General features: G+C 37.2%; 1 protein-coding gene and 1 non-coding gene across 2 annotated transcripts in view; both read right to left on the minus strand.

Moving 5' to 3' along the window:
* Positions 1–26,157, minus strand: part of TTC33 (tetratricopeptide repeat domain 33) — a 44,032-nt gene extending 17,875 nt beyond the window's left edge. Inside the window, exons 1-3 of the mRNA XM_002195972.7 lie at positions 26,090–26,157; positions 25,679–25,904; positions 1,559–1,640 (exon numbers count right to left, since the gene is read on the minus strand). Of these exons, the coding sequence (XP_002196008.1) occupies positions 1,559–1,640; positions 25,679–25,896 (300 nt within the window). The 5' untranslated portion in view covers positions 25,897–25,904; positions 26,090–26,157. The remainder of the gene's footprint in view (positions 1–1,558; positions 1,641–25,678; positions 25,905–26,089) is intronic.
* On the minus strand, positions 10,684–10,760 carry MIR2973 (microRNA mir-2973). Its single transcript, NR_048982.1, is given in 1 exon segment — positions 10,684–10,760. It is a non-coding gene; the product is annotated as a microRNA mir-2973 (primary transcript).
* Positions 26,158–26,376: the final 219 nt, after the last annotated feature.

Genomic DNA, 26,376 nt, shown 5'->3' on the forward strand with positions numbered 1-26,376 from the left:
GTGATGATAAAATTTACCAATATCATATTCACATCTTAGCAGACGTGAAGATCTTCTTTACTAGTGAAGTTAAAAATTAAACTTATAAAGGAACTGCTATGTAAGTTAACACCCTTTATAGCAATCTGCTGCTAATTAAAGCAGAATTGTATTAACCTTCATCTTCTAAAAATGCATAATCAGAATTTGAAATTCCTTAATACATAGCTCTGCAGATATTAGAAATACACACAGAAACAGAAAGCATTGAAACAAATTTGTTGAAGAAAAATCTTTCAACCATTTCTAAACACAGAGAAGGCCCTTGCCAAAGGTTGCTGGAGGTAGAAGAGTAATATTGCTACTCGCTCATGCCATTTGTGCAACTCTTTTCCAGCCATTTCACTAGAGTAGACAGATCTTTTCTCTTACACTACCACTTATGGAAAGACAACAACACACTTCTCCCAACACAATTTAAAGAAAAACCTTTAAGCCATAAAGAATCTCTCAAACCAAATGCATAACCTAGTAAGAGCTAAACCTTCTGCAGTTACATAAAACAAAAGCATCCTTCACTATTCATTGTCTTGAAATGAAGTAATGATTATTGTATTAATTCTTTTGCAAAATCAGACTTTCTTCACTTCACCAGACAAGATGTCGGTGAGGAGCAAATGTGGTAATATCCATTAGAAAAAGCAGCCACTAGACGATGGGAAAGAACCAGCATTAGTTATTGGGATTTGTTGGGGTTTGGGTTTTTTTTTTTTGGCTTCTTTTTTGGGGAAGTAGGGGTGTTAGAGTCTTGATTGGAGTTTTTACACAATAGAAGAATTAGAGTAACAATGAAGATTTTAAATCTAAACAGTAACTAACAGTAACAGCAAACTTCCTAAAAGTTACATAATAAATTCACCAATTTTTTTTTTTCTCTTTTCCTTTCTTCCTCAAACAATGTAGCTTTTTAAAACCACTTGCTGGACCTGTGGGGCCTGTTGAGATGCTTCCTAGAATCCAAAGGGCTCCTATGGGAATAACAAGAAAGCTGGAATTGTACTTTTTACAAGGATGTAGTGATAGGATAAGGGGAAACAGCTTCCAACTGAAAGACAGCAGGTTTAGATTAGATACTACAGTCTTTTACATGACTGATTTATCTGTGTAACACTTAATACAAAACCAGATTGAAGCAAACCATTTGCACACAGTACCCATGTTTAGTATTAACAGCAGATAGTATTAAGCCAAATTTTTAGAAAGAGCAGGCAGATTTTTAATGGTCAGATTTGCTGATCTATCTCTCTTGGCTAAGGCTCTCCTTGATCCCTCCAACATAATTTTTTTCCCCGCAATGTAGCACCCCAATTCATAACCCAACCAAGATGTTTATTGTGACTGACTAGGAGAACACCATTATTCCAATTTCTGTTAAAAGATGCCCTGTTAGCTGGTAAAAACAAAATACCTAAATTGTGTTGTTGTTCCTGCACACAACTGAACAATGCCCAGTATCCGTTCAGAAACACAGTGTCTTCTTTTCTAATTTCTAAACTGGCAAGGAATTGTCACGCTTTACCTGTGATTTCATCTCATAAAGTGTAGCATCCTCTGGAGTTAACTGAAGTGCTTCATCCCACTTGACAAGAGCCTCTCTGTACCTGTAGTTAAAACAACATTAAAATGTCAACATATTTAAAGTGACTGAATATTTCTTTTTATATCCTGACATTGTCCTAAAGAAAGTGCTATGGCATATGATTAGTATTAATTATTTTTCTAATTTACTTCACCATAAAACATTTTGAACTGTTTTCAGGAACTGTTTTTATTCTGATCAAATGGATGGTAAATACTACTACAGAATTGACCTCGAGTGAATTTACAAGGCAACACTGGAAAACTGAGGCAAAGCTTAATGACTTACAACTAGAAATCTTGAGTCCAATTTCCGTAACTGTCAAAATCATTTCATTCTGAAAAGCCTACATTTCTGTACTGTAAGATAATGTAAGACTAAAAACATATAAACAACTTTGGTATACAAATATAAGAAGGAAGTTGAAAGTAAACTATTTTCAGCTGTACTGAAAGCACTCTTTGAGAAAGCATTCATCATGTTGCCCTTTCCTAGGAAAAAGAACAAAACAGAAGAGTTGATGAAAACCAATAAAATGTAACTTTTTTTCCTTGAACAAAGAGGTAAAACTTCAACCACGATGAAGAACAATGAGATGCAACTACAGCAATGTCTTTTAGCAATAAAGGTGGTCTTTCATCAACATTAATAAGTCTGTGGGGTTATCACATGTTCTCTGAAACTTCAAAATCCACATTTGTTATGGAACTGTGCCTGTATTTATATTAATTACACTGCAAAGGTATGAAAACAGTTAGTCTTGGGAGATACACCTGCTTCAGTTTTAATATGGTATAAGTAAAACTACAGCAATTTTCACATGCCCTTCATACTAAACAGTTTTTATCTTCCCCTACTCTCCACTGTTCCTTCCTTTTCCTCTCCCCTATTTTCACTCCTCTGGGCTGTATTACAGCTGCAGGTTTGCCAGAGCAGTCTCATGAACACTTCAGAAACTGCTGAACCAATTCAGAATAGAAAAAGCAACGCAACTGAAGTCACACTGTCACTACGATTCAGGTATTATTAGTTTGCAAATTACACTAATAATGTGTGATGTTTGAGTGCTAAGCAAAGGATGCTTCAATAAATTTTCACATTTACTCTAAGTTTAGGCACCAGCTGCACATTTTTCATCTCAGTTCATGCCCCATGGGCAGGTGTTCACCCTAAAGAAAACATCATGACATTTTCTATATGCCTCAGTAGAAGCTTTATGCTGCTGTTTACTTAATGGAGACTAGTTTTGCACAAGATCATAGTTTAGTTCAAGACCTAACACAGATTTGCAAATAGACTGCATGAATACGGGTCCCCAGCTCAGTTAGGTGGTGTCCTGGCCATGCAGAAGGTGCAATATTGTGAGTACAGCAAAAAGAGTTTTGTTAAAAAGATGTTTTGGAGAATAGAGGAATTACAGTAATAACATCAGTAACCAGAGAGGAGGGACCAGTACTGGCACTCAGCAAGCAAAAAGATGTAAGAAAAGAAGTTGCATTTCAGAAACCTTCATTCTTACTTCTATGAAGGGAAGAAAATTACTCAAAGCACCAATCTGAATGTGATAAAACTCAAAGCAAGAGCCTGCTAACTCTGAAAGAAGGATCAAATATAAGCTAATATCTCCCAAATCCTGCTGGGTTTTGCTGCTGATCTGCCAACAGTCTGCCAAGAGACAAGGGAAAAAAACTAGTACATTCACAGAAACACTATGTTATTTGTGTTCTGTGTGTGAACAGTAAATTATGTAACTCTGCCTGCGAGCCTCAGAAAGTATAATACAAGAGAAGGAACAACAGAATGCCAGAATCACTTCTCAAACTAAGAACACAACATCAGAGGGCTGGTGAAGGAAAGGTTCCACCTACACAGGACTGCTGACTATCAGTTTGCAGTCTGCAGATATCACAGGCCTGTGAAATTGTCTTCTTTTCAATGCATTTATTTCCTTTAGAAGAAGGTCTGATAAAACATGTCTGTTCTATTCTTTTAAATACTCGGAGAAAAAGACATTTCTATTGCTGCTCTAGGAGAAACTAAGGATATTATCCTTACTAAGCAAAAATAAGCCATTGTTGCTTGCTCTAGAAATGCAAATTTAGGAAAAATTATTTATAAAAAGGTAGTCCATTAATCAAAGAATGTTCTACCTCATTCTTCTGAAGGAAAAGATTATATAAAAGATTATATTAAATATCGAACACCATACTGAAAAAGATTCCTAGGGATAAAAGATAGTATTATAAACTCAGTGTTCCAGTAAATGCTCTATGAAAACCATAAACCTTGGCTGAAATAAGAAAAGAGTTAACATAGGGGTAGTGTTGCGAAATAAAACAATTTCAAAATAGATCATTTTACTGTTTCTCAGGATCTTTTTTTGAGCTGAACTGTACAGCTTTACCACTGTACTTTACCACTGTGAGGAGATGTAGTTTTGAAAAGGAAAGCTTTGATATAAATATGACATCTGCTTAGGGCTTGGAGCATCTGTCATATAAGGAGAGGCTAAGAGAAACAGGACTATGCAGCCTGAAGAAGGGGAGGCTCAAAGGAATCTTCCCATGGTGCAAAATTACCCAATTTGGAAGTGGAGCAGAAAGTTCAGGAGATGGAATCAGATTCTTCTCAGACATACACAGTGACAGGACAAGAAGCAATAGGTACAAATTGAAGCACAGAAAATTCTGTTTAAGCATATCTCCATCACTGGAGATATCCAAAACTCAACTTGACAGTGTCCTGAGCAACTTACTGTAGTTGACCCTGTTTCAAGCAGAAGCCAGAGTACAAAAATCTTGAGTTCACTAGTATTGTATGATACTAAGTTATCAGCAAAACCAGTGATACATGATTTATGATATTATTATCTCTTGGCTAAATGGAAACCAATTGTAGGCAAAATATAAAGTGACAAAAATAGACCCATTAATTTTTAGATCTCTGAGATGGCTACAAATTTAACTATTTGTATAATATTAACTATATTTGTATGATATTAACTATATCACAGAACACTAATAATGGACATAACCTGTTTTTAATAAGTTATGAAAACAGTATTTCCAGAAAAATTAAAACCTTTGTGCATATGTTCATTGCAACTAAGCATCTAAACATTAATACAAAGTATTAAGTTATAAGTATAACTTGTAACAAAGTGTAAGTATTTTGAAATACAGAATTCTAGTTATGTGAGTAAGTATTATACACAGATACAGTATTCTCATCTCCCCACTGTGATTTCAGCCAAGTAGTATACTTCACTACAAAAAAATTACAGTTACAATCAGAATTTAATTAGCATTTTCTCTTCTTTATTGCAAAGCTGTAAAAAGAAATAAATTATTGACAACTGGATACATCTGGAATGCTTCAGGACAAAAGACCTGATAGATTTAGACATTTTTTATTTTACAGCCCATGAAATCCCACAGCTTCCCTAAAGTACTGAAACTGCTCTCTTCAGATTTCCTCCTGACCATCTGGGAGCTGCAGAAATTTGGCACGTTTTTCTACAGCTTGCCAAACTTTCTGAAACAAACATCTCGTGCTTACACTTCACTTTTTCAACACCACTCCTAGGAAAACAGGATCTCTTTAACTCTTAAATAAGATTACCAAAACAAATTTTAAAAAATGTTTGAGGCTTCTTGGTAAAAAACCTAATATTCAGATTACACAGAGATCAATTTTTGAATCACATACACAAAACACTAAAAAGTAGCACCACAGCTCATTCAACATTTAGAGTTCTAGATTTTTATTTTCAGCCTTGCTACAGGCTGATGCTTCAGGAACAGAGTCAGACAGGACATAATCAAAATGACACTGAAAATATCTGCATATATAGCAAAAAGAAGAGGTGGTATCAAACTCAGATAAAGTTAGACATATGTGCAGGAGAGAGGCAGAGTACAGGAGTACAGTGTCAGGAGAAGGCATGAAGAAACAGAAGTCCTGGGATTTTTTTTAGACTTGGACAGATACTCCCACAACCAAATGTTACAAGATAATAAGGAAAAACGCTGACAAAGATAAAAAAGGGACAGCAAATTTTAAAAAGTATATATCTCATTGTCAAAGATTCCTATTACAGAGGAGGAACATGAATGGTCTATGGCCGTCAGCAACACCATCTAGAACAATTTTAACCTAGTGCAGGGTCAAATTCCGAATTTGCTGGAAACCAGAGGAAAGAACACTAGTCAGTAATTATACAGACTACATAAAAAGAGAAATGAAAATTAAAGCAGAAGTTGAATTACAGGAATATACTTCCCTTTTTAAGCTGGGAGATGATGCAGGCTTAGACTCAGGGAGAAAAAATATAAACAACAGGTGAATGAGGAAACTAAGAAGGAAAAAGGAGAATGAATGTAACAAGACTTTTTTGTGTTTAACAACTTCAGATTCCTCTAACACAGTGAGGTTTTCAAAGCTAGGGGTGAGGAGGGAGATGTACAGCACTTAGAAGCATTTACAGAACAGTTCATAAATAAGCGACAAGAAGTTGTTTGCTTAAACACTCACAGAAAATTCATGCCCATAGCACACATAGCCTGGTAACATTTGTAGGACTGGTACACCTTACTATCTTGCTTCCTGTGTTTAAAATGTTCTTTTGAAGTTTTAGCAACTTCACAATTTTTGTCAGATGATTCTGACAACTATTGGTGAAACATTATCACTGCAGCACAAAAAAATAGTCATTTTGTGGTAAAGGGTCAAAGGTCACTTCTGATTCTGTATGAAAAAAAACAGCTGCTCTACTATCCACTAGACCTTTCAACAAAAGATTTTAATTTAACACTCTCAGTGAGGCAGGGCTACAGAGGAGGTGCATGGCAATTCCTCAATGGCACTTGACCATACATATGGCTCTTACCCCACAGTAAAGGAGACATAAACAAACTCACTGCAGCTACCCTTTGAGAAAATAAACTCTTCTGAATTTACAGTGGCAAAACAGCATACACATACCTGAAGTACATAATTTCCAACCCTACATATTCAGAGTTACTGTTTTTGCACATACTAGACTATTCAAAATCAGGACATTGACACCTGAACACTTGTAGTGCACAAAGTGAAAATAAGCCTGGTTTATACAGTGAACACACAGCTCTGCTACAAGTGAATCAGCTGAACATACCAGAAAATTAAATAGCTATACAAGTATTTCAAAGACACCTCTCTCTTGCAACAACTTCCACAGAAGAACAGATGGGAATTACCATTTCATCATGTGCCAAAAGTAATTACCATCTATCATCACAATGAACTACAAGACCGCATTTTTCATGTAAGCAGCACTCACCAGTTTCCAAGTTTTTACTCCAGTCACAAATGTAGATATGGCTAATTTCTATACTGTATCTATTAGGCAAATGCAATTTTGAAACTACCTATGTCAAAGAAAAACTATGAAATACAATACTGAAGAAAGATGAACAAGTTCATGTAAAAAGCAAGCACCCTAAAACAAAAGCTACAGAATCAGGATTCTGGTATTATCACTGACAGACACTCCATCACACAGGAATAAAATTTTATTCCCTTATATATGACATGGAAACATAATCTCAAAAAAATTACTCACTACTTTTTCACAGTCATTGTTTTGAGACACAGGAATGGAATATATTGCAGTACAAAATTAAAACAACAAATGAGAGAGGAAATGAGGAGCAAGCAAAACTGTCTTTTATAAATACATTTTATACTAATTGTGAACTGCGGGCTCTCCTGCCTTTGACTTACTTTATCCTATTCTTTACAACCTGGTGAAGCACTGTTTCATGGTCCACCTCACTCAGATACTGCAGTTATCTGAATAAGACAAGAAAATTTGCAACACAAATACAAAACAGCTAGGTGATAATCAAATCTCTTGAAGCTAACTTCCACAACATTTGTTTTTCCTGGGTCAAACAAAATAAAACCACTTTCATTCCCAGGCCATTAGTGTGTGCAATTTCAGGGCCTTGTCCCCAAGGGAGTCTTTGGGAAGCATGTAAGCATGTGCCTACATTTGTCTTTAGTCTTCAAAAATGACATCATCACTTAAGGTCAAAGAGAATTCTAGAGTTGGTTAACAAACAAGTTCAAAGCACATATTTTTCTTTTAAAAAACTCTTTTTATTCAGGGAAACAGAACAAGTAAGTTGCGCATTACTGAACAAAATCTTATTTAAAAGACACCAAGCACATGCAATATTCTAGATACTGGATATTCTACAGCTTTGTTTCTGGCCCTGCTGCAAATCCTCTCGTAATTTTCTCTCTAAGTATGGATTTAGTAGAAAACTTATATAACATAGAGGAATTTACTCACCTGCAATAGATTACATCATGATGTCAGAAGGGCTAAAAATACACTGCTAATCATATGGCATAGTCCTGAGAACTTGGTACTGTATTTTTAAAGTGAGAATACCCAATATTTCAAGTTATTGCTACAAGCTGTTAACTCAAGACATGAGAGCGTTATGCAGAGGGGAGGAAAGGAACTCCAAGAAATTACACTTCTTTCAATTAAGTTTTGCTGGTTTAGTTTTGTCATAAAAAACCACAAGTTTTCAATGACAAGTGACTACTGTCACTGACTGCATAGCTGACTAACTATAGAAATATTAACAGACAGACTGCAGTGAGAAGTATTTAGGTTTTTACCACATAAAAACTTGAAGGTGCAGTATGGATAAATATTTGACCTTCAAGAAGAGACAAAAGAAATAATCTGTTTCTACCTGTATTCTATTAACACTAAACTGTCAATTACAAAATAGAACACAAAGATGTGTAAAAATGCACAATGAATCCACCAGATCGCATGCAACATTTGAGAACTTCTCTACTGACAGGCAAACCTTTCCCCTGTAATTCTCCGATATCTATAGCTGCCAGTTAGGTAACATACCTGTCTTCTATTTAGAAAGGCAGTACTAACAGTGGACTTGTTGATACAGAGGAAACAAGAGTTATATTCACATACTGAAAGTCATATTAGAGTGCTTAAGAACAGCAGTTGTCAAGACATTCCACACCTCTGAAAAATATTCTCGCACAGAAAAACATTAACAAGAGTTCATTTATGAACATTAAAAAGTATAAATAGTAATTACATTCATGTAGTTAAAATTCAATTTCAAATGCTTTTATGTTCAACATTAGTATCAGATTAGACCACAACTGGTAAAAAAGATAGCACTTAAGAATCCCTCTACAGGGTCTAAAACGTGCTTTCCAACCATCTATGAACATGTGGGGTGCTTTGTTAAACACCCGAATTGTAATTTAACATAATTAATATTGGGTATTGATAATCATTTTATAGGTGAGAGCACTGTACTAAGCCCAAATAAACAGGAAGAAACAGGAACAGCATGAAAATACAAGAAGGAAATAAATTTTTATTACATCTCAGACTGCTATTTTCATTATTTAAGCAGTAAGAACTGACTATCCTAAGCTTCAAACAAAAATTAACTGTATTGTTTCAGTAAAAACAGGTTCTCCATTTCAGTATTCTAAACAGAAGCTGCAATTAATATAAATCAAGTATCAGACATTGCAATAGCTGTAGCATTTTAAGTACTTATTTAAGTACTTATATTTAAGTACTCATAAAGAAGTAACACATTTTATTGCTGGAATGAAATTCTAAATAGAATGCTTTAGTTCCTCAAACGATTTTCAACAGCAGCAGGAAAAAACTGTTATGCTGCATTTGAAGCAATACTCTGGTCTTGAGAATCACTTGTTCAGATACCCTTTAGACACACAGTAGTAGAGGCAAAAATGATAGGTGTCTTTGGCTCTTAGATGTGAAGACATTTATTCTTTTTAACCTTTTAATTATTTGGCCACAGATGGCAGACAGCTCTCTCTTACTTAACATTATGATCCTAACTGTTCTCAGAAATCTGACACAGAAATTAAGGCAACAGACCAAAAATTAAGTCAATAGACCAAAAAAATTCATTAAATGCTGGGCTTTAAATACCAGCATTCCTCTATCTTTCTCAAAATTATTTACTGGCAAATTATGATGGCCAAAAGCAGGGTATTAACATAATAAAACATTTTGGGAGAGATGATTCAAGAAAACAACAGTCTGCTCACATTATATTCTGATCAGTTCCATCTCATCTAGTTGACATGCTTTTTTTCTCTATGTTAAATAACGTAATTTCGCTTCATTTTCTTTCTTTTTATTACTTACAGCCTCTTTACAATGTTTGCTGATGAATAATGACAACACAATTTATAGACAAAAACAGACAGAAAGACAAAGATAGGAGAAATGTATACTTCTTTAATGTATTTTCATACTTGAAGAGTATTTTTTCATTAAAGTTCCATGAAGTTAAGTAGGCAGGTAAGCTCCCACAGCTGATACTACTAGAAAGTATTGATTTCAAATTACTGTAAAGTACTAATGCAAATACTAGTCAGCAAAAGCCATGATGTCTCCTGAAATAAGTAAAATATAGATGTGTAATAAACAGAACAATCTCTCTGCAAGGACATAAAAAACATAAATATACAGACTGTATGGAGACTGGGTATCACTACCTAGAATTAAGGAAACTATCACAGTTCTAAATCTCCCAATAACTAAGAACTCATCCACATGAAAGTGGCAAGAAGAGCAGCAACTATTCTCCACCAGCACTACATCAGCAAGCTGCGGTGGCCTTCAGTGTCACTAGACAAAAACGTTCTGCAAAGAGTCAGACGAGTCACGTTCGTGCTTCAAGACCTGTGACAGAGCTGTCTAATCACTTACAATGCTGTTTCTACTGAAATGCAACCTTTCAGGAATCATTCAGCTGGATGGTTTTGGCTGGCACTGTCATTTTGCACAATAAAGCAATTCCTGTCAAAAGAGGAACAGCAAGAACTATTGGAACTATATTTTTCAATGTTTTTTCCATAGTACAGTATGCAATGCAAAATAAAACGTTAAAGTTTCAACAGAATATTAACATATCAAATGTTCTTATCTGTGCTGACTAGCTGACAAGGCACTGAAGTTCCTACTTCACTGAAGTATTCCTAATTCAGAAGCATGGGATAATCGGAACAAGTATTCCTACTTCACTGCCTTGTTCCGATTATCCCATGCTTCTGAATTTTAACTTGTAAGATTCTTTCTCCCTCTTGGTTTTAATTTATGACGCAAATCCTATGCTCCACCTAGCAGGAAACATCCACAAAGAATATTTTGAGTTCTGAAAGATAGTACCACAAATAGATTTACAACACATTTTCAAGAAAGCAAACAGGGCAACAGAGACAAGATTGCTGTGAAAATGCACAGGGCTGTAAAGCATCTATAAACTGGAAGATCCCTTCAGAGAAAAAAAAAAAAAAAAAAAAAAAAAAAAAAGAAGCAAAGCTTGATGGCTTCCTGCATTCTGGAGAACAGACCTGTGTCTCAATTATAAAAATATGCCCTTTAACATATACTCTTTACTACCTTCTCCCTTTACACATGAGGTTGATTACACTGATGTAATGAACATACTTAAGTCTGACTTACAAAAGTCTATCTCTACAATTCCTTTTCCTGAATTTATGGCTCTACAAACTCTAACAGCATCAATGAATGTTCATTAGACTTAGACATATACTACCTCACCTTGGTGTTTTTTTCCCAGTTTTCCTGAATATTTATGATTTTTCTCTCTCAATCTCAACTTATTATCAGAACATAAAGAACAAAACTGAGTAACCTGGACACTCTCACAATCAGTTAAACAATAAAAACCAATAAATTATGCAGAAAAAAAGGGCCAGGTTAAAGATTTTTCATACTTACACAATTCTTAATGTAATAATACCAGTAATTTTCATAAAACTTCCTTAATTATTATTACAGAAAATCGGTAAATTAATTAGGACAGTTCAATTATTATTGTTCAATTTTAGTATCAATTTCCTTCATTATTTATACCAACCGCACTTCTAAATTTTTTCCAGTATTGCTTGCAATTCCTTTCTCACTTTTGAAAAGTGAGAAAATTAGTTGTCTTTTCTTTTCTCACAAAATAAATCCGTTACTAAAATAAGTAATTTCTGAAACTTCATTCATTAAATTCCACTCACAATATTGAGAAGTATCAGAATTTTGCCATATTTCTGAAAGGCAAATGTCTTCCAATGACTCTGCACCCTTCTGGTAAGTCCTTAAAAAGTTGTTCTGCACTCTCCTCACCTACCTCAGTTTACTTTCCTGTCCCTGCTTTGCATCAGTATAAAAGCTTTTGCTCCAAGCAAATCAACAGCCTAATCAAGGTTATGACCTGTCCAACAGTTTGTTTTAAATCACCAGGCAACTCCCCGGTGTAATTCTCCATTTGGACAACTACACTGGAGAGTTTTACACTGGAATTACACAGGATAATTACTTTACCAAACAAAACAGATGCTGTGATAGTAATGAAACTCAATGCACTATTAAAAAATCCATTTCAACAAACAGCATCCTATCACCTTCATACTCAGAGCTCTGCAAAAATACTTTCTAATCTGACAGTGATAGAAAGATGGTCTAGCAGAGGCTGACTAAAACAAAGTTTATTTTCTGGACTGGAAAATTTTCATTTCAATCTCAGCATGTGATCCCACCCCTACAATGCTTTATGTACACCTTTTCTTTATCAAGCCCTTATTTAAATCCTTTTTGAGGTCTCAGTAAATATTAATCAAATTTAAGTACGAAGTTGAAACACTTAACTGAATGACAGATTTATTTTAAAATATACAATATTTCAAATATATCCAGGAAAATAAATTATGTGAGCAACACCAGGAAAGGTTAATCTTCTGACAAACAGATGACTTTAACTCATAGCCTAGAATGGAACCAATATAAAAACATATATATCAACATCCAAATTCACTGAAGGTGAATTTATCGTCACGAGAGCAAATTCCCAGGAAAATAAAAGTTTGTATTAAATCTTCCACACAAATACAGTTTACAGAGAAGGAAAGGCTGCAGATTCCTTCTAGTAAGCTTATGCTATTGAATGTATTTAACTGGTGTCTCCTATTTTTAACAGTAAAAATAGGACTGTGGAGCCAGCTGAATACAATCCATTATTCACTGCCAAGATCTCTTATCCAAAGACTGTAGCTGAAAAAAAACCCCACAACTATGAACTACATTTTGTTTAAATGTAATTTCCTAATTTTTGCAGAAGACAAAAATCTTAAGCCAGCCATGGTCTACTACACTGGATTTCTATTCCCAGCTGACAGGTCAAAGACAAAACATTGTTTTAATACTTGTCATTTAGTTGCTAGACACAGTAGAACTCCACAGACTGGCATGAAAATATATACAATTTGTGCTAAGAATGGCAGCCTGTAAAAATTATTAGTTTGAACTGAGTGCAAAAGAGAAAACTTTGTGACTGTTTTTCAGAAGCCACAAAAAGAAAGAGAGGAGGCTTGCATTACTTCTTTGACTATATGTTACAAGTGTACCGGACAGCATTCAGAGGTGGAAAGGTATGGTTCCTGTCTAAAATATCTGAATCTCAGTATTTAAACACAATAGTATAAAACTGAGGATGATACTGTAAATACTGAATCTTCTCTTTCAGACCAGGACAAATGTATTGGTCACCCAAATGCCTACTAAGAAAAATACACAATATCTATCACCAATTTCATATGGTCAGATGATTTACCAAAAGTAACTGACAATATATTTTAACATTTTTGTCGTGTTAGGACTCTCTCTGCACCCCAGCCCCCATCAAAAAGTGTACTTTAGTTTGTACTGCTAAATTTGGAGAAAATAACTGCTAGTAAAGTCCCGATGAACTAATAAGAAGTAGTTTGTTCATAATCTAACAGCTGAAGTGAGACAAAAAGACTCATTTGAAAACAGATGAGTATTTAAAAAGTTTAACAACTGCAAGAGCAAACAAATTCACAGATAATAATTTCAAATTTTACGTGCAATACAGTAACATAACACAGGCAACAACTAGACAACAACACAGCATAAATGAAATAACTTCTCCTCCCCTGCTGTTTGGCCACTCACTCCCATTTTTCTGGCTATTTTGTCAAAAGCATTTATGAACCAGATCAGAAGCAGCAACCAGAAAGAGACTATTTTCCAGACAGGCTTCCTTTGCAGTGCTGTGACTAACTGGTGCTTTGAACTGGCTTCCCCCAGGGTAAAAACAAAACAAAACAAAACAAAACAAAACAAAAACAAACAAACAAACAAACAAAAAAAAAGGGGACCATGGAAAAATAGTGGAAATGAAAAGGAAGCAGAACTCGGTCACATTGACCCCCAACTCAAATCAGTTTACCCAGTGATAGAACTGCAATCTTTGACCAGGTAATTGCAAACAACCAAAGCTAGGGAGAATGCATACACCAGCGCTAGCTTTCAGTTAACTCTGCCCTGGCATAATTTAACAACTGTCTACAAAATTACTGCACTGTTAACTGCCACACAAATAAATCAATGGGACAAAAACAATAGAGGAAGTCAAGATACACAATAAATTAAGTTCCTGTAAATTTGATGACCACATGTTACTTTACAGGACCCTTCCAAGCAGTCATTCTTGTGGTAGTAGCTGATGTTATGAAGTCAACTCATTAACAACCATCAGTCCTACAATATCAAATATTTCTACAATGTAAACTGAGAATGCACCACTCTCAAATTTCCACATTTGCTGTTTGAGTATACCACTCAAAAGACTTGGCTAACAAGATGTTGATAGAGAGCTTTTATTTTATGTCTTTACTGCCAAGCATCCTTTTCAGTTTAAGGATACTGTCACAATATGCCACAGGATATGGAGGACACCATTTAGGGCACTAGAAGACAAGCGGACATATACACAGGAACCAAAACCTCGTAACAAAGTACACTGCCATATCCTACTTCTGCAGAAAAAAACTGAACCAAATGGGCAATTACAATCCCTTAAAATCAGCACATTTAATTTTGGAAGATACGGACACATCATGTTCAGTAAGGATTGGGCAAGGGATACTAAATTACTATTTCAAAATTAAATTCCATGAATGACAGAGACAGTTAATGGCAGTGGAGGGGGATATTATCTTTGTCAGCAACAACAACTAGATTTAAAGAGCAACTGGCTAAAGTTATTAAATTAGGAAACCACTTAATATTTTTCCCTACGCTTCCCCTATGAAGAAAAATAATATTATGAAAAAAAATATTTCAAAATTCAAAGGTTTTATTATTCAAGTAAAAGAAATTAGATGTATTTAACACTAGATCTGAACAACAAAACTGTCACTTAAAAAAGTGAGATATGATCACATTTTGTAGTATCCATGTTGTAATACATGGTATCATTAATACAGGTGATTCTATGAAGGATGTGGAAAAGCCCCCAGTTTGTATTTCTCCATAAAAAATGCTTAGATTATTACTGTAAATCACTAGGTTTTGCTAAATTGTACTATGCTAGCCATATAAAGAATAATTGCCTACATTATAAAGCTGCACCATTAGGATTTCTAACTGAAGTTGTAGGCAAAATTTCTAAGTTCAAGCATGTTCTTTAACCTGATAGGTAGAAGTGCATCCAAGAATTCACATGAACCTCTAGTTGCCACCTACCAATAGAGACTTGCTAGCAGAAGTTGATTGTTGCTGGATGGCAATTGCGCTGGCTATACTGCCACCATGTCACTTTTTTAAAGAGACAATCCTTGTCTCAGATAGTTTATCACAGCTACATGCAGGAAGAGAACAGGAATAAAGACAGTTTCAGAAATCAAGCCAACTGTGAGAGATACACTGAAGCCCTTCACCTCAACACAGCACTTGGGAGGAGAAAAAAAAAAATACACCAGTAGCACTCTGCTAGGTACACTCATTGTCCCTCATATGCAGCAGCAGGTTGTGAATGTTCATGTAGGAAAACATCTCAAAGACTGGCAGGTGGCATATAAACCTCAGATTCAAGGCAAATCAGACTGCCAGAAATATTAAGTAAAACATGGCAGCATTAATTACTCCACCTTTGTATACTTTACAAGGCTAGAAATATGCCAGCCCAGGTGCTTTCACATATTTTAATTTTTTCAAGCACAGCTATGATAATGAGTGATAAAAATTAAATGCAAAATATTATCATAATGGTAACAAAAATAAAAGTAATGAGACATCAATATTTTTATTTTTATGTTATTTATTTACAATCTAGTATGTTATATAGTTAAGTAGTACCACAGAGGCATTCTGGGATTAGATTTAACTGTCCTACTGAGTCATAAACAAAACTTGTCTGGAAAGCATGCTACAAATGGGACAAAACAATAGGACAAGCAAGTAATGTAAAAATCTAGAAATTATTGCTTACTGCCTTTAAAAATCTGAGACAAGTATTCATTCATATATAAAGGACAGAAAAAGGGAACTGTAAGGCATGAACACTCTACAAAGAGACATTAACATATACTTTAAAAATTAATACATACTGATGAAACACTTAAGAACCTATTTTTATATGCTTCTTCAGTTCCCGTAACACTCTCTACATATTTAAATATGGGGGGAAATGTTAAGTAAACAGAAATATTTTTGAAGAGTTTATGTAAAAAAAACTACACAGGACATATCCAATGAAAAACACAGCTTTTCCTTCATAAAATTCTGTAAATTATATTTCATGCACAGAAGGAATAGACTCTCTAGACATAAATACAAAGGCAGGTAACACAAACTGCTCTTCCTTCACCTCCAAAAAAGTGCTAATAGGCCCAATTCCTCTCACGCCATCACCTATGTTTAGATACTCACCTGAGGTGTTTACAGGACTGTGGCCACCCTGCAGTCACCCCACAGGCTGTACCTCTTTGTCACTGTCAAGAGATCTTGAATGAATACTGATTCTTATCTTGGCTGACAACAACGGCCTAAACTATACAGGATGATACATAGGCATCAATTAAATTACGAATTCTCTGAAGAAAAATATATCTATAAATACATATATAAATGATTCCACAGTCTACAGCTGGCAGATGAATGTTCCTTCTGCTTCTATTTACAAATACATACATATACACAGAAATATGCACACATTCAAATACAGATGGCTCATATGGTATCACATTTCAATACCCTCAAGGAACAACAATTCTAACAAAAAAATACTCTCAAAATTATTCAAACTCTGGGTACAGCTTGAATAATCTACAATTCTTGCACTCACTCTCAGAAAAATCTGCAGTAAATTAGTAACAATTTCATAACTGAACTCCTGCTTTGACAAATAATAACCAGCTGTTGGAAAATAATGTTTCCCAGAATGAAAATAGCTAATTTAAAGATAAATAACAACTTAAACAAGAATAACTACTTAAGCAGTTGCAAAAAACTTACTTCTCAATGAAAGGGGCCAGCTAGATGCATGACCATGAAACAGCAACTCTATTAGTAAGTGATGAACAAAATAAAGCTAGCAATAAAAATTAACTAAGACAAAAAAATGAATGTTTTACTTTACACCACAGGAGGGCACTGCAAAACACTCTCTACACTTTTTTAATTCTGTAGAAAGGTTATGAGGCCTGAAAAAAAACCCCATACATTTTGACTAATATGAGAGATGCTGTAACATGCTTTCTCCAAAAAACAAAGGTACAAAGTCTGTACTTGTTCAGTCTTTTCTGTTTCAGCTCATGTGTTCTGCATCCAGGACTTCCAGCTTACACATCCTTTGTCTCTTTAGCGAGCATATGATGAGTACAGCATTCCCAAGGAAGCGTAACAGTTAGGAAGTTTTATACAGACACAAAATAGACAGTAATGCTAAACACTGAAAAACTTTAAAAAGTGATCAGGTACTTTGACTAGAACTCATGACAGTTTTAATCAAGCCCCTATTTGCATTGTATAATTTTATTTACAGTGTGAAATATACTTATGTTCTCTGCATTTTGCATGAGAGACCCAAGAAAACTCTCAATCTAATCAAACCATTACTGATACTAAAACTTTTCATTTTGTTTGCAGAACACTGGTATTGGTAATTCACTCTGAAGGATGTAAGCATTACATATAATAGCTAATTATACCTGGTATGCAAATTGCATCCAAACTCATACTTATTTTCTAACTTATTTTCAGCCTACAAGGAACAGTAGGTATGAGTACTTACAACATACTTCAGATTTTATTATAAGCATTTTCCAGCAATTTCTCCTACACTTAGTCATAAAAATGCAAACTGTGTAGGGCATTCAGATTATTCTTATGAAAATGTCAACACTGCCAATATACTATAACAGCAGCCTAACAGAAATTTACAATTTATTCTTGAAGCCAGACACTAAAGTTCATAGACTCTTAGATTATCTACTGAATTTTAATTATTTTAAATTTAAAGCATCTTTGCTTTAAATGAGATCAGTTAGCAGAGATGTTAAGAAGGCAGTGCATTTTTTTAAATCTGTCTCCTCACTGGAAGTATTCCACCAAAGATACCTGTACTAGTCAATCAAAATTTTAAAAACCACAGAAACTATTATCTGTATTCTAAATTCTGAAGTTTTAATGGGATATACTTACAAAAAGGCCAAGATTGGAATGAAACTCTAGAGATCATCTAATCCAATCAGCTACTCAAAGCAGGGTCAGCTAAAGGAGGTTGCTTAGGCTCCTGTCCATAGTATCAACACAGCTGGACAATCCACACCACTCCCCATCAGTCTGTCAGCTCCCACAAACCATGCCCTGTTGTCAGAACCTTTCAAGTGCAATTGCAGATTCTTTGTGATGTTATCAACCAGCTCCTGCAGCACTCCGAGATGGACCCCATTAGGTACCAAAAACTTCTATACATCAGGTTTATCTAAACACTTTAGTCCGACTCACAAAGGGTAAGTCTTCCTTGAGCCAGACTTTCCCTGCGGTCAGTTGGACCTGAGGTTCCTGAAGGCAACACTTACAGTAAAGACCAAGGCAAAGCAGACAGCGGATGCCTGTTCTGCATCCTTTGTCACTAGATTCTCCACCTTGTTCAGTGGAAGACCCAGTTTTTTCCTTGTGTTTCTTTTGTTGCTGTACAAGCCTTTCTTCTTGCTGCCCTTCACAATCCTCCCCAGATTCAACTCCACATGGGCTTTGGCTTTGCTAACTTCATCCCTGCCCCTGCATACTCAGAGTCTCTGTGGTCCGACTGGGTTACACAACTCTGCTCTCACCTCTTGTAAATAACTGTTTTAGGTCTGGATTTTGTCAGGACCTTCCTATATATCCACATAGCACTCTTATTCACTTTTTCATGGTTTCATCGGGAAGAACTACTCTTGAGTTTAGGGGAGAAAACTTGAAACAAATGCTACCTGCTCTCCCTGGATCCCTCTTCTCTCCAACACAACATATTTTTTTCTAGGCTACTCTACAATGTAACTCAGCTGATTAAACTGATGAAAGGTTATTGCCAAAGACAGCTGGGAAACCTCTTCATTAACACTGTATTATGTAAGTAACATCAGTTTTATTGACTGAAACTTGAAAAGCAATTTCAACACAATGATGTCTATCCTTTGCCATCTTAGTTCCATCAAAATTAATTAGTAATATAATCTGAAAACAATTTTATTACTTTCATAACTGATTTTTAATCAAGTATTTACTATAATCTAAACCTAAAACACATGGGTAAATGGAATAAATGCAACTGTTAAAATCTGCTCCACCTGTTAAGACATATATTTTCAGTAAACACTTGACTTACCACTACACTAAGCATACTTTTGAAAGGTGTGTGCCTCATCATCTGACAACCTACAATGTCTAGTGAGAAAAACAAACTCAATTACAGTGTATATAGCTGAAGAATCACTAACTACACATCTGGGAGTCATGCTGGCATTCACATCAGAGAAAAAAATCTCAGCTGCTAAAATGTGGAAAAATTACCCTTCAGAAAAGTTCAGTTCTTTTCAATAGATTAGAAAATGAAGCAATTCTAAAAACTTAATCCCTCCAGAAAAGTAAACAGTTTCATGAAAATTGGCCTGCTATCTGGTCTAGTCACTGCACTTTGACATGTCCTTGTTTAATTTGCTATTGCAAAAGCTAAGAGAAATGAGAAATAAAATATTATTAATCAGTCTAATCTAGACACCCAAAGTGAAAGATTTTTTTATATATATATAGGGGAACCTCTAATGTAGGAGTGTTCCAGCTGAAAACACGACCTTCCCAATCAAGATGGAAATCTTTACTCTTTTTTAGTGCATAAATATCATCAGAAGCAAAAGCAATATTAACTTGCATTTGGCAAAATTGAAAGAAAAAAATGCAAATCATTGAGAATTTAAACCCAACAGCATCAACTTCCAACAGAAATCCTGCACCTCTTCAGGGCACACTGAGAAGAGCTCTATCGCCACTTACTGGGCAGCTACAGAAGTCTGGTTTGAAAGCAGCACAGGGATGGCTGCAGAGCCACTGCACAGACAGGCAACTCATTTACACTGAGGAAACAAGTCTGACAGAAGTTTTTCTTCCTGCTTTTAGCTCTCACATGCCATGTATTTAAGGGCATCATACTTCACTGTTTACCTGCATCTCAACCATTTTTAACCATGTGGCCAGAGCCAAAGGCTTACCTCCCTCCCAGTTAAATAACACTGTAATGGCAAATTGCTATGTTCAAAATACTAAAGCAGAACATGTGAACTTAGGTTGGATTTAAAACAGTGTAGGACTATCAACACAGAAAAACTGGATTGGGGTTGCTGGGTTTGGTATTGCTTTCAGTTGTCTTTTTTTTAAACTCCAGTGTATGTGGGTACATCCATATGCGGTGTCTCAAGATGGATAATTCACCAGTATTTTAAGTTCCCTATAAGCAAAAGAAATTCTGCTTTAGAATATTCTTTATACTTTCCACCAACAAACAATATTCTGTTCATAGAATTCACAGAATACCCTGAGTTGGAAGGAATCCACAGGGATCATCAAAGGCCATCTCCTTGCTTTGCATATGACAGCCTAAAGAATAGCACCATGCGCCTGTTCCCAAAAGACTGTATGTTTGTACATATTTGTTTCCCTGCTCCTTCTCACATCAAACAAGCATACAAATACACATCTGCCTTTTCTTGCTGTTCTGACAAGATTACTCATTTACAAGCCATCCTCAACACTGCCTACTTATCAAATTTCTAGGTTAAAGTCTCCTTAACAGTGTTTTTCACTGTGACGATCAGCTTATTTTAACATGTTTTTCTGGTAGACTCTTAATCTTTCTTCCCATCCCACAAAAAAATGCGAAATACGGATCAGAAACTGTTGTCTTCATCACTGCTTTTCTTCTGTTTGTCTGTCTTGGTTTATCAGGTTCACGTACACACATTACAGCAGGTACAAATACTCTTCAAACAGCTCCACGAAAGCTGAAAACCCACAGAGGGTTTTCACCACCTCCCAAACAATCTCCCCATACCACTTCCCAAATTTGACAGCAAGCAAATAACACAGACTGCATAAATTCTGATGCCTGAGAAGCTCATTCATTATTCCCTCCCCCAGAGAAGCACTGAGACCCAACCTTATAAACACTGAACAGTGAGATCTCACTTAGCCATATAAACAGGCTTATGGTTTACACAGAGACTAACAAAACCATGGTGGGGCTTGTAACACCATCACTGCCTTCCCTTACCCAAAATATAAGCTGAGCAGACTAATAAAACATAAATGTGATACTGACTATTTTAGCTAAGCAATAATGGGCCTGCTTATAAAATTAATCATATTAATTTCTGCCATGCATGTTACCTCAGAGTCTCTCTACCATAATTTCTTACTTCCATTCTTTCTTTTTTTTCACCCCCTGCTTCTTCACAAATTTTTCTTTTAGGATCTCCTTCACTCCACAAGTAACACCAACCAAGATCCAACCTTGTTACTTTCTAGTGCTAGATCTTTGCTTTTCTTTTAGAATAGTACACAATCCAACTCAGTTCTTTTTTAACTGTCACCACACTTTGATATTTCATGACACAATCCACCTTAAGTATACAATTATCTACATGAGTGTACAAATGCGTATTTCAAGAAACAGACCTATGCAGTCTAGGCCTGAATGCAATCACAGCAACCACTTTTGTCAGAAAGACTAAAGCCTATGTGAATATTGTTTTTTAAAGAGAATATCTGTATGAAAGTTAGGTACCCCAACAGCACCATATCACCATTACTACCTGAACTGTAGAGCATGCTGGAGTAACTTCAAGTGAGAACCTGCTGTTCAGTATGTCCCTGCCCTAAACCACATCTAAAACAGAGTATCTGCCACTCTCTCTGTCAAGAGACTTACTGCACTTCAAAAAATACACCAAAAAAATCAAAAAAGAACACAGAGGAAAGATATGCAACATCCAAAGCAAAATACAAGGAAGGCATATGTAAAAGAGAAGACAGAAATAAAAAAAGTAAATCTGTTTAATATAGGTAAATACAGGATGTATTAGCGATGCAAGATTAAATAAAAATATTTAGCAATCTCTAGATTCCTGAAAGGACAGAATGGATACACCTTTCTGTAGACCAATCTATGATTTACTTCTGGTGTTAAAAACAGAGATGTTAATTGACTATTAATTTATACATTCTGTGTTTTCAACTATTAATGTAACACACTTATGCAACTACTGCATTAAATCTACTGGTTAATACAATGGCAGGATGCTTAAAACTTACTAAGTTTAATTTGGTTTTAATTAAAACTCAACTTTTAAAGGCTTTAAAATTTTATTCAGAAATTATAGGCCTCAGGAACATGAAAGAATCAACTGAAGTCACTCACTGAATAGTGTCCACAAAAGAGGAAACTGTATCTAAATATTTGAAAATAAGCCTTTTCTCAAAGAGATTTTGTATTTATTCATTACTTTTTTTTTTAAAATGAGACCCAACCATACACACGGTATGTTTATTATGATATATAAACTTGCCTGCATTAAATTTCCAAGTTGTTCTCTTTTCCACATTGCCCAGGAAACCTCTTTTTTAGCATGATACTTCTTAAGACAAAATGCTTAGCAGCACAGGAGCACCTACTGACATCTCAGTAATATTTCTACCAGGAATAACGATGCTCTTAAAAGAAAAGAAAGGATAAACATTCATATGTCAAAGAATTCTGAAGATTTCAAAGGGACTACTCTCAGAACTGCTTCTTCCACCTCCAGTGAATTTCTGGCCAAAGAATGTAGTTAATATATAAAATTCATAGACCACCTCTCCCTCTCCTAATACACCTTGACTCCAAAAAGACTTGCTTCTTGAAGCACAACAAGACAATCCAACCACTCTTGCAATACCCCTCCAGAACTGGCAAACTCCCAATACTCAGAGGGTGCTCACAGAATCTCCCTGTACCTCACTTAAAGCACTAGGCTGATTAACAGCACATTAGCTGCTTGGCAGTATTTGCCTGTGCACAGGCAAATAGGCTTACTCCCATTAAGGGAAAAAGACACACTTCCAAGAGTGGCTGAAGTGTTAGTTGTAGTATGGCTTATCACCCTGCATCCTATTTAGCCTTTCAGCTTTCAGATCCAGTCATTATTTTATCTCTTGACTTCTGTAATCACAGAAACACTAGGCTGGAAGAGACTTTCAAGATCATCAAGTCCAACCCATGCCCCAACACCTCAACTAAACCATGGCAGCAAGTGCCGTACCCAGCCTCTTTTTAAACACATCCAGGGATGGGGACTCCACCACCTCTCCAGGCAGATCATTGCAGTTCTTTATCACTCTTTCCATAAAAAACTTATTCCTAATATCCAACCTACATTACCCTTGGCACAGCTTAAGACTGTGTCCTCTGGTTCTGTCAGTGGCTGCCTGGAGAAAGAGACCAACCCCCACCTGACTACAGCTACTCTTCAGGGAGTTGTAGAGAGTGATAAGGTCACCTCTGAGTCTCTTTTTCTCCAGGCTAACCAACCCCAGCTCCCTCAGCCCTTCCTCTCAGGGCTTGTGTTCCAAGCCCCTCACCAGCCCTGTTGCCTCCTCTGGATGCACTCAAGCGCCTCAACATCCATCCCAAACTGAGGAGTGAGAACTGGACACAGCACTCAAGGTGTGGCCCCACCAGTGCTGAGTACAGGGGAAGAATGACCTCCCTGCTCCGCTGGCCACACTGCTCCTCATACAGGCCAGGATGCCCTTGGCCTTCTTGGCAACCAGGGCACAGTGCTGGCTCATGTTCAGCTGGCTGCCACCAGTACCCCCAGGTCCCTTTCTGCCTGGGCATGGTCCAGCTGCACCATCCCCAGCCTATAACGCTGCAGGGAGTTATTGTGGCCAAAATGCAGGACTCGGCATTTGGACTTACGAAACTTCTTGTTAGACTCTGCCCATCCATCTAACCATTTCAGGTCTCTCTGCAGAGCCTGCCTACCTTCCAACAGCTCAACACACACTCCCTGCTTAGTGTCATTTGCAAATTTACTGATGGAAGACTCAATACCCTCATCCATGTAGTCAATAAACATACTGAACAGGACTGGCCCCAGCACAGAGCCCTGAAGGACACCACTGGTGACAGGCCACCAGCTGGATGCAGCACTGTTCACCACCACTCTCTGGGCCCGGCCATCCAGCCAGTTCTGAACTCAGCAAAGAGTGCTCCTGTCCAAGCCATGAGCTGCCAGCTGTTCCAGGAATGTGCTGTGGGAGATGGTGTCAAAGGCCTTGTCAAAGTCCAGATAGACAACATCCGCAGCCTTTCCCACATCCACCAGGCGGGTCACCTGGTCATAAAAGGAGAGCACGTTGGTCAACATGACCTACCCCTCCTAAACCCATGCTGGCTGGGTCTGATACCCTGGCCATCCCGTAGATGCTGTATTGATGACACTCAATATTAACTGCTCTATTACCTTACCAGGTACTGAGGTCAGGCTGACTGGTCTTGTTTTTGTGAATGGGTGTCACATTGGCCAGTTTCCAGTCATGTGGAACCTCACTAGTGAGCCAGGACTGCTGGTAAATGATGGAGAGAAGCTTTGCATGTTTATCTGGGACCCTGGGATGGATCCCATCTGGTCCCATAGATTTATGAACACCCAAGCAGCTCAGCAGTTTTCTGACTGCCTCTTTCTGCATAACAGGGGCACCATTCTGCTTCCTGACACCAGAGGACAGTTATCCCAAGGCTTCCCACTAAAGACTGAGGCAAAGAAGGCATTAAGCACCTCTGCCTTCTCTTCACCAGCAGTTACAAAGTTCCCTCACACATCCAGTAAAGAACAAAGGATGATCTTACCCTTCCTTTTTGCCATAAATATATTTGTAAAAACATTTTTTGTTATCCTTCACAAAAGTTGCCAAATTAACTTTGAACTGAGCTTTGGCACCTCTATTTCTTTTTCTATGTGCCCTAGCAACCTCCTTAAATATTTCCTGAGACGCCTGACCCTCCTTCCAAATATGATGGATCCTCTTTTTATTCCTACATTCCTTAGAAACCTCATTGCCCATCCAGGCTGGACATTTGCCTCGTTGTCTCATCTTCTGGCACAGGGACAGCCTGTTCCTGTGCCCTCTAAATCTCTGTTTTGAAGCACATCCACCTTTCCTGAACTCCTTTGTTTCCAAGGGCTGCTTCCCAAGGAACTCTCAGAATAAGTCTCCTAAATAGCCCAAAGTCTGCTCTCTGGAAGTCCAGTGTAAAAGTCTTATTGATATTCCTCCTGATTTCACCAAATATTGAGAATTCTAATTTCATGATCACTACACCCCAAGTGGCAACCTTTGTTGTTGTTATGAGAACATGCAAAGATAAATTGGAATATTTACTTTGTTTCCCAGCTGACCAAAGACAAAAACTTATTTAGTAGCCGACAATAAAGGCAGAATGAAAGAAATTATCACTTTTCATATTATGGAAATTATCCGTGCAGATACTAGCAAGTTACTAGTGTTTAGAGAAGAGATTAAAATATAATGCAGCAGCTTTTCAGTCAATGAAAAAAAGAGTAAGACAACATGAGTACCTCCTATTTTCAGCCAAATCTGCCCCTTCATCCTTGAGCTCCTTACTCTTCCTTATACAATCTTCTACAAGAACTTCCTTTCTTCTCTTTGCTGCGAGCACCCAGTTACTATCATCATCAGCCGCATCCTTGTCATCCGCAGCTTCTGCTTCGAACTGCTGAGAAGTAGCTTTTGAGACCTTCTCACCAATCTTTCTCTTCCACCCAAAAGAAGCCATCCGTACAACTAGGAAGAATGCATTTTAAGCAGTTAGGTAATTTTGCTTTTGAGTACACAGCAGGAAAACCACCCCTCGCTCATCTCGAAGCTAAAACAGCAGTACAGAGCGGCACTGCCCCACACAAAGCTCAGCCGCTCGGCTGCCCCTGAGCAGCCGCTGAGCACGCACAGCCCTGACACCCCGGCGCTACCTGGCGCTGCCGCGGGCTGCCTCTCCCGGCGGGAAGCGGAAAGGCGGGCGGCACGGCAGGAACCGGGCAGGAGCAGGAAGGAGGAAGGGCGGCGGCCGGGACAGCCGGGACAGCCGGGACAGCCGGGAGCTGTAGTTCTCCCGGGCGCGGGGCGGCAGCGTGCCCCCGCTCCTGTGCGTACCAGGAGCGGTAGAGAGCGGGGGCGAAGGGGACAAAGCAGCCGGGCCTGGGCTGCCACCGCCCGGGGTGCTCGAGTGTCACACGGGATAGGTGCGGGACGGCCCGGA

Source organism: Taeniopygia guttata, chromosome Z (assembly GCF_048771995.1).
Source record: "Taeniopygia guttata chromosome Z, bTaeGut7.mat, whole genome shotgun sequence".
Lineage (NCBI taxonomy): Eukaryota > Metazoa > Chordata > Aves > Passeriformes > Estrildidae > Taeniopygia > Taeniopygia guttata.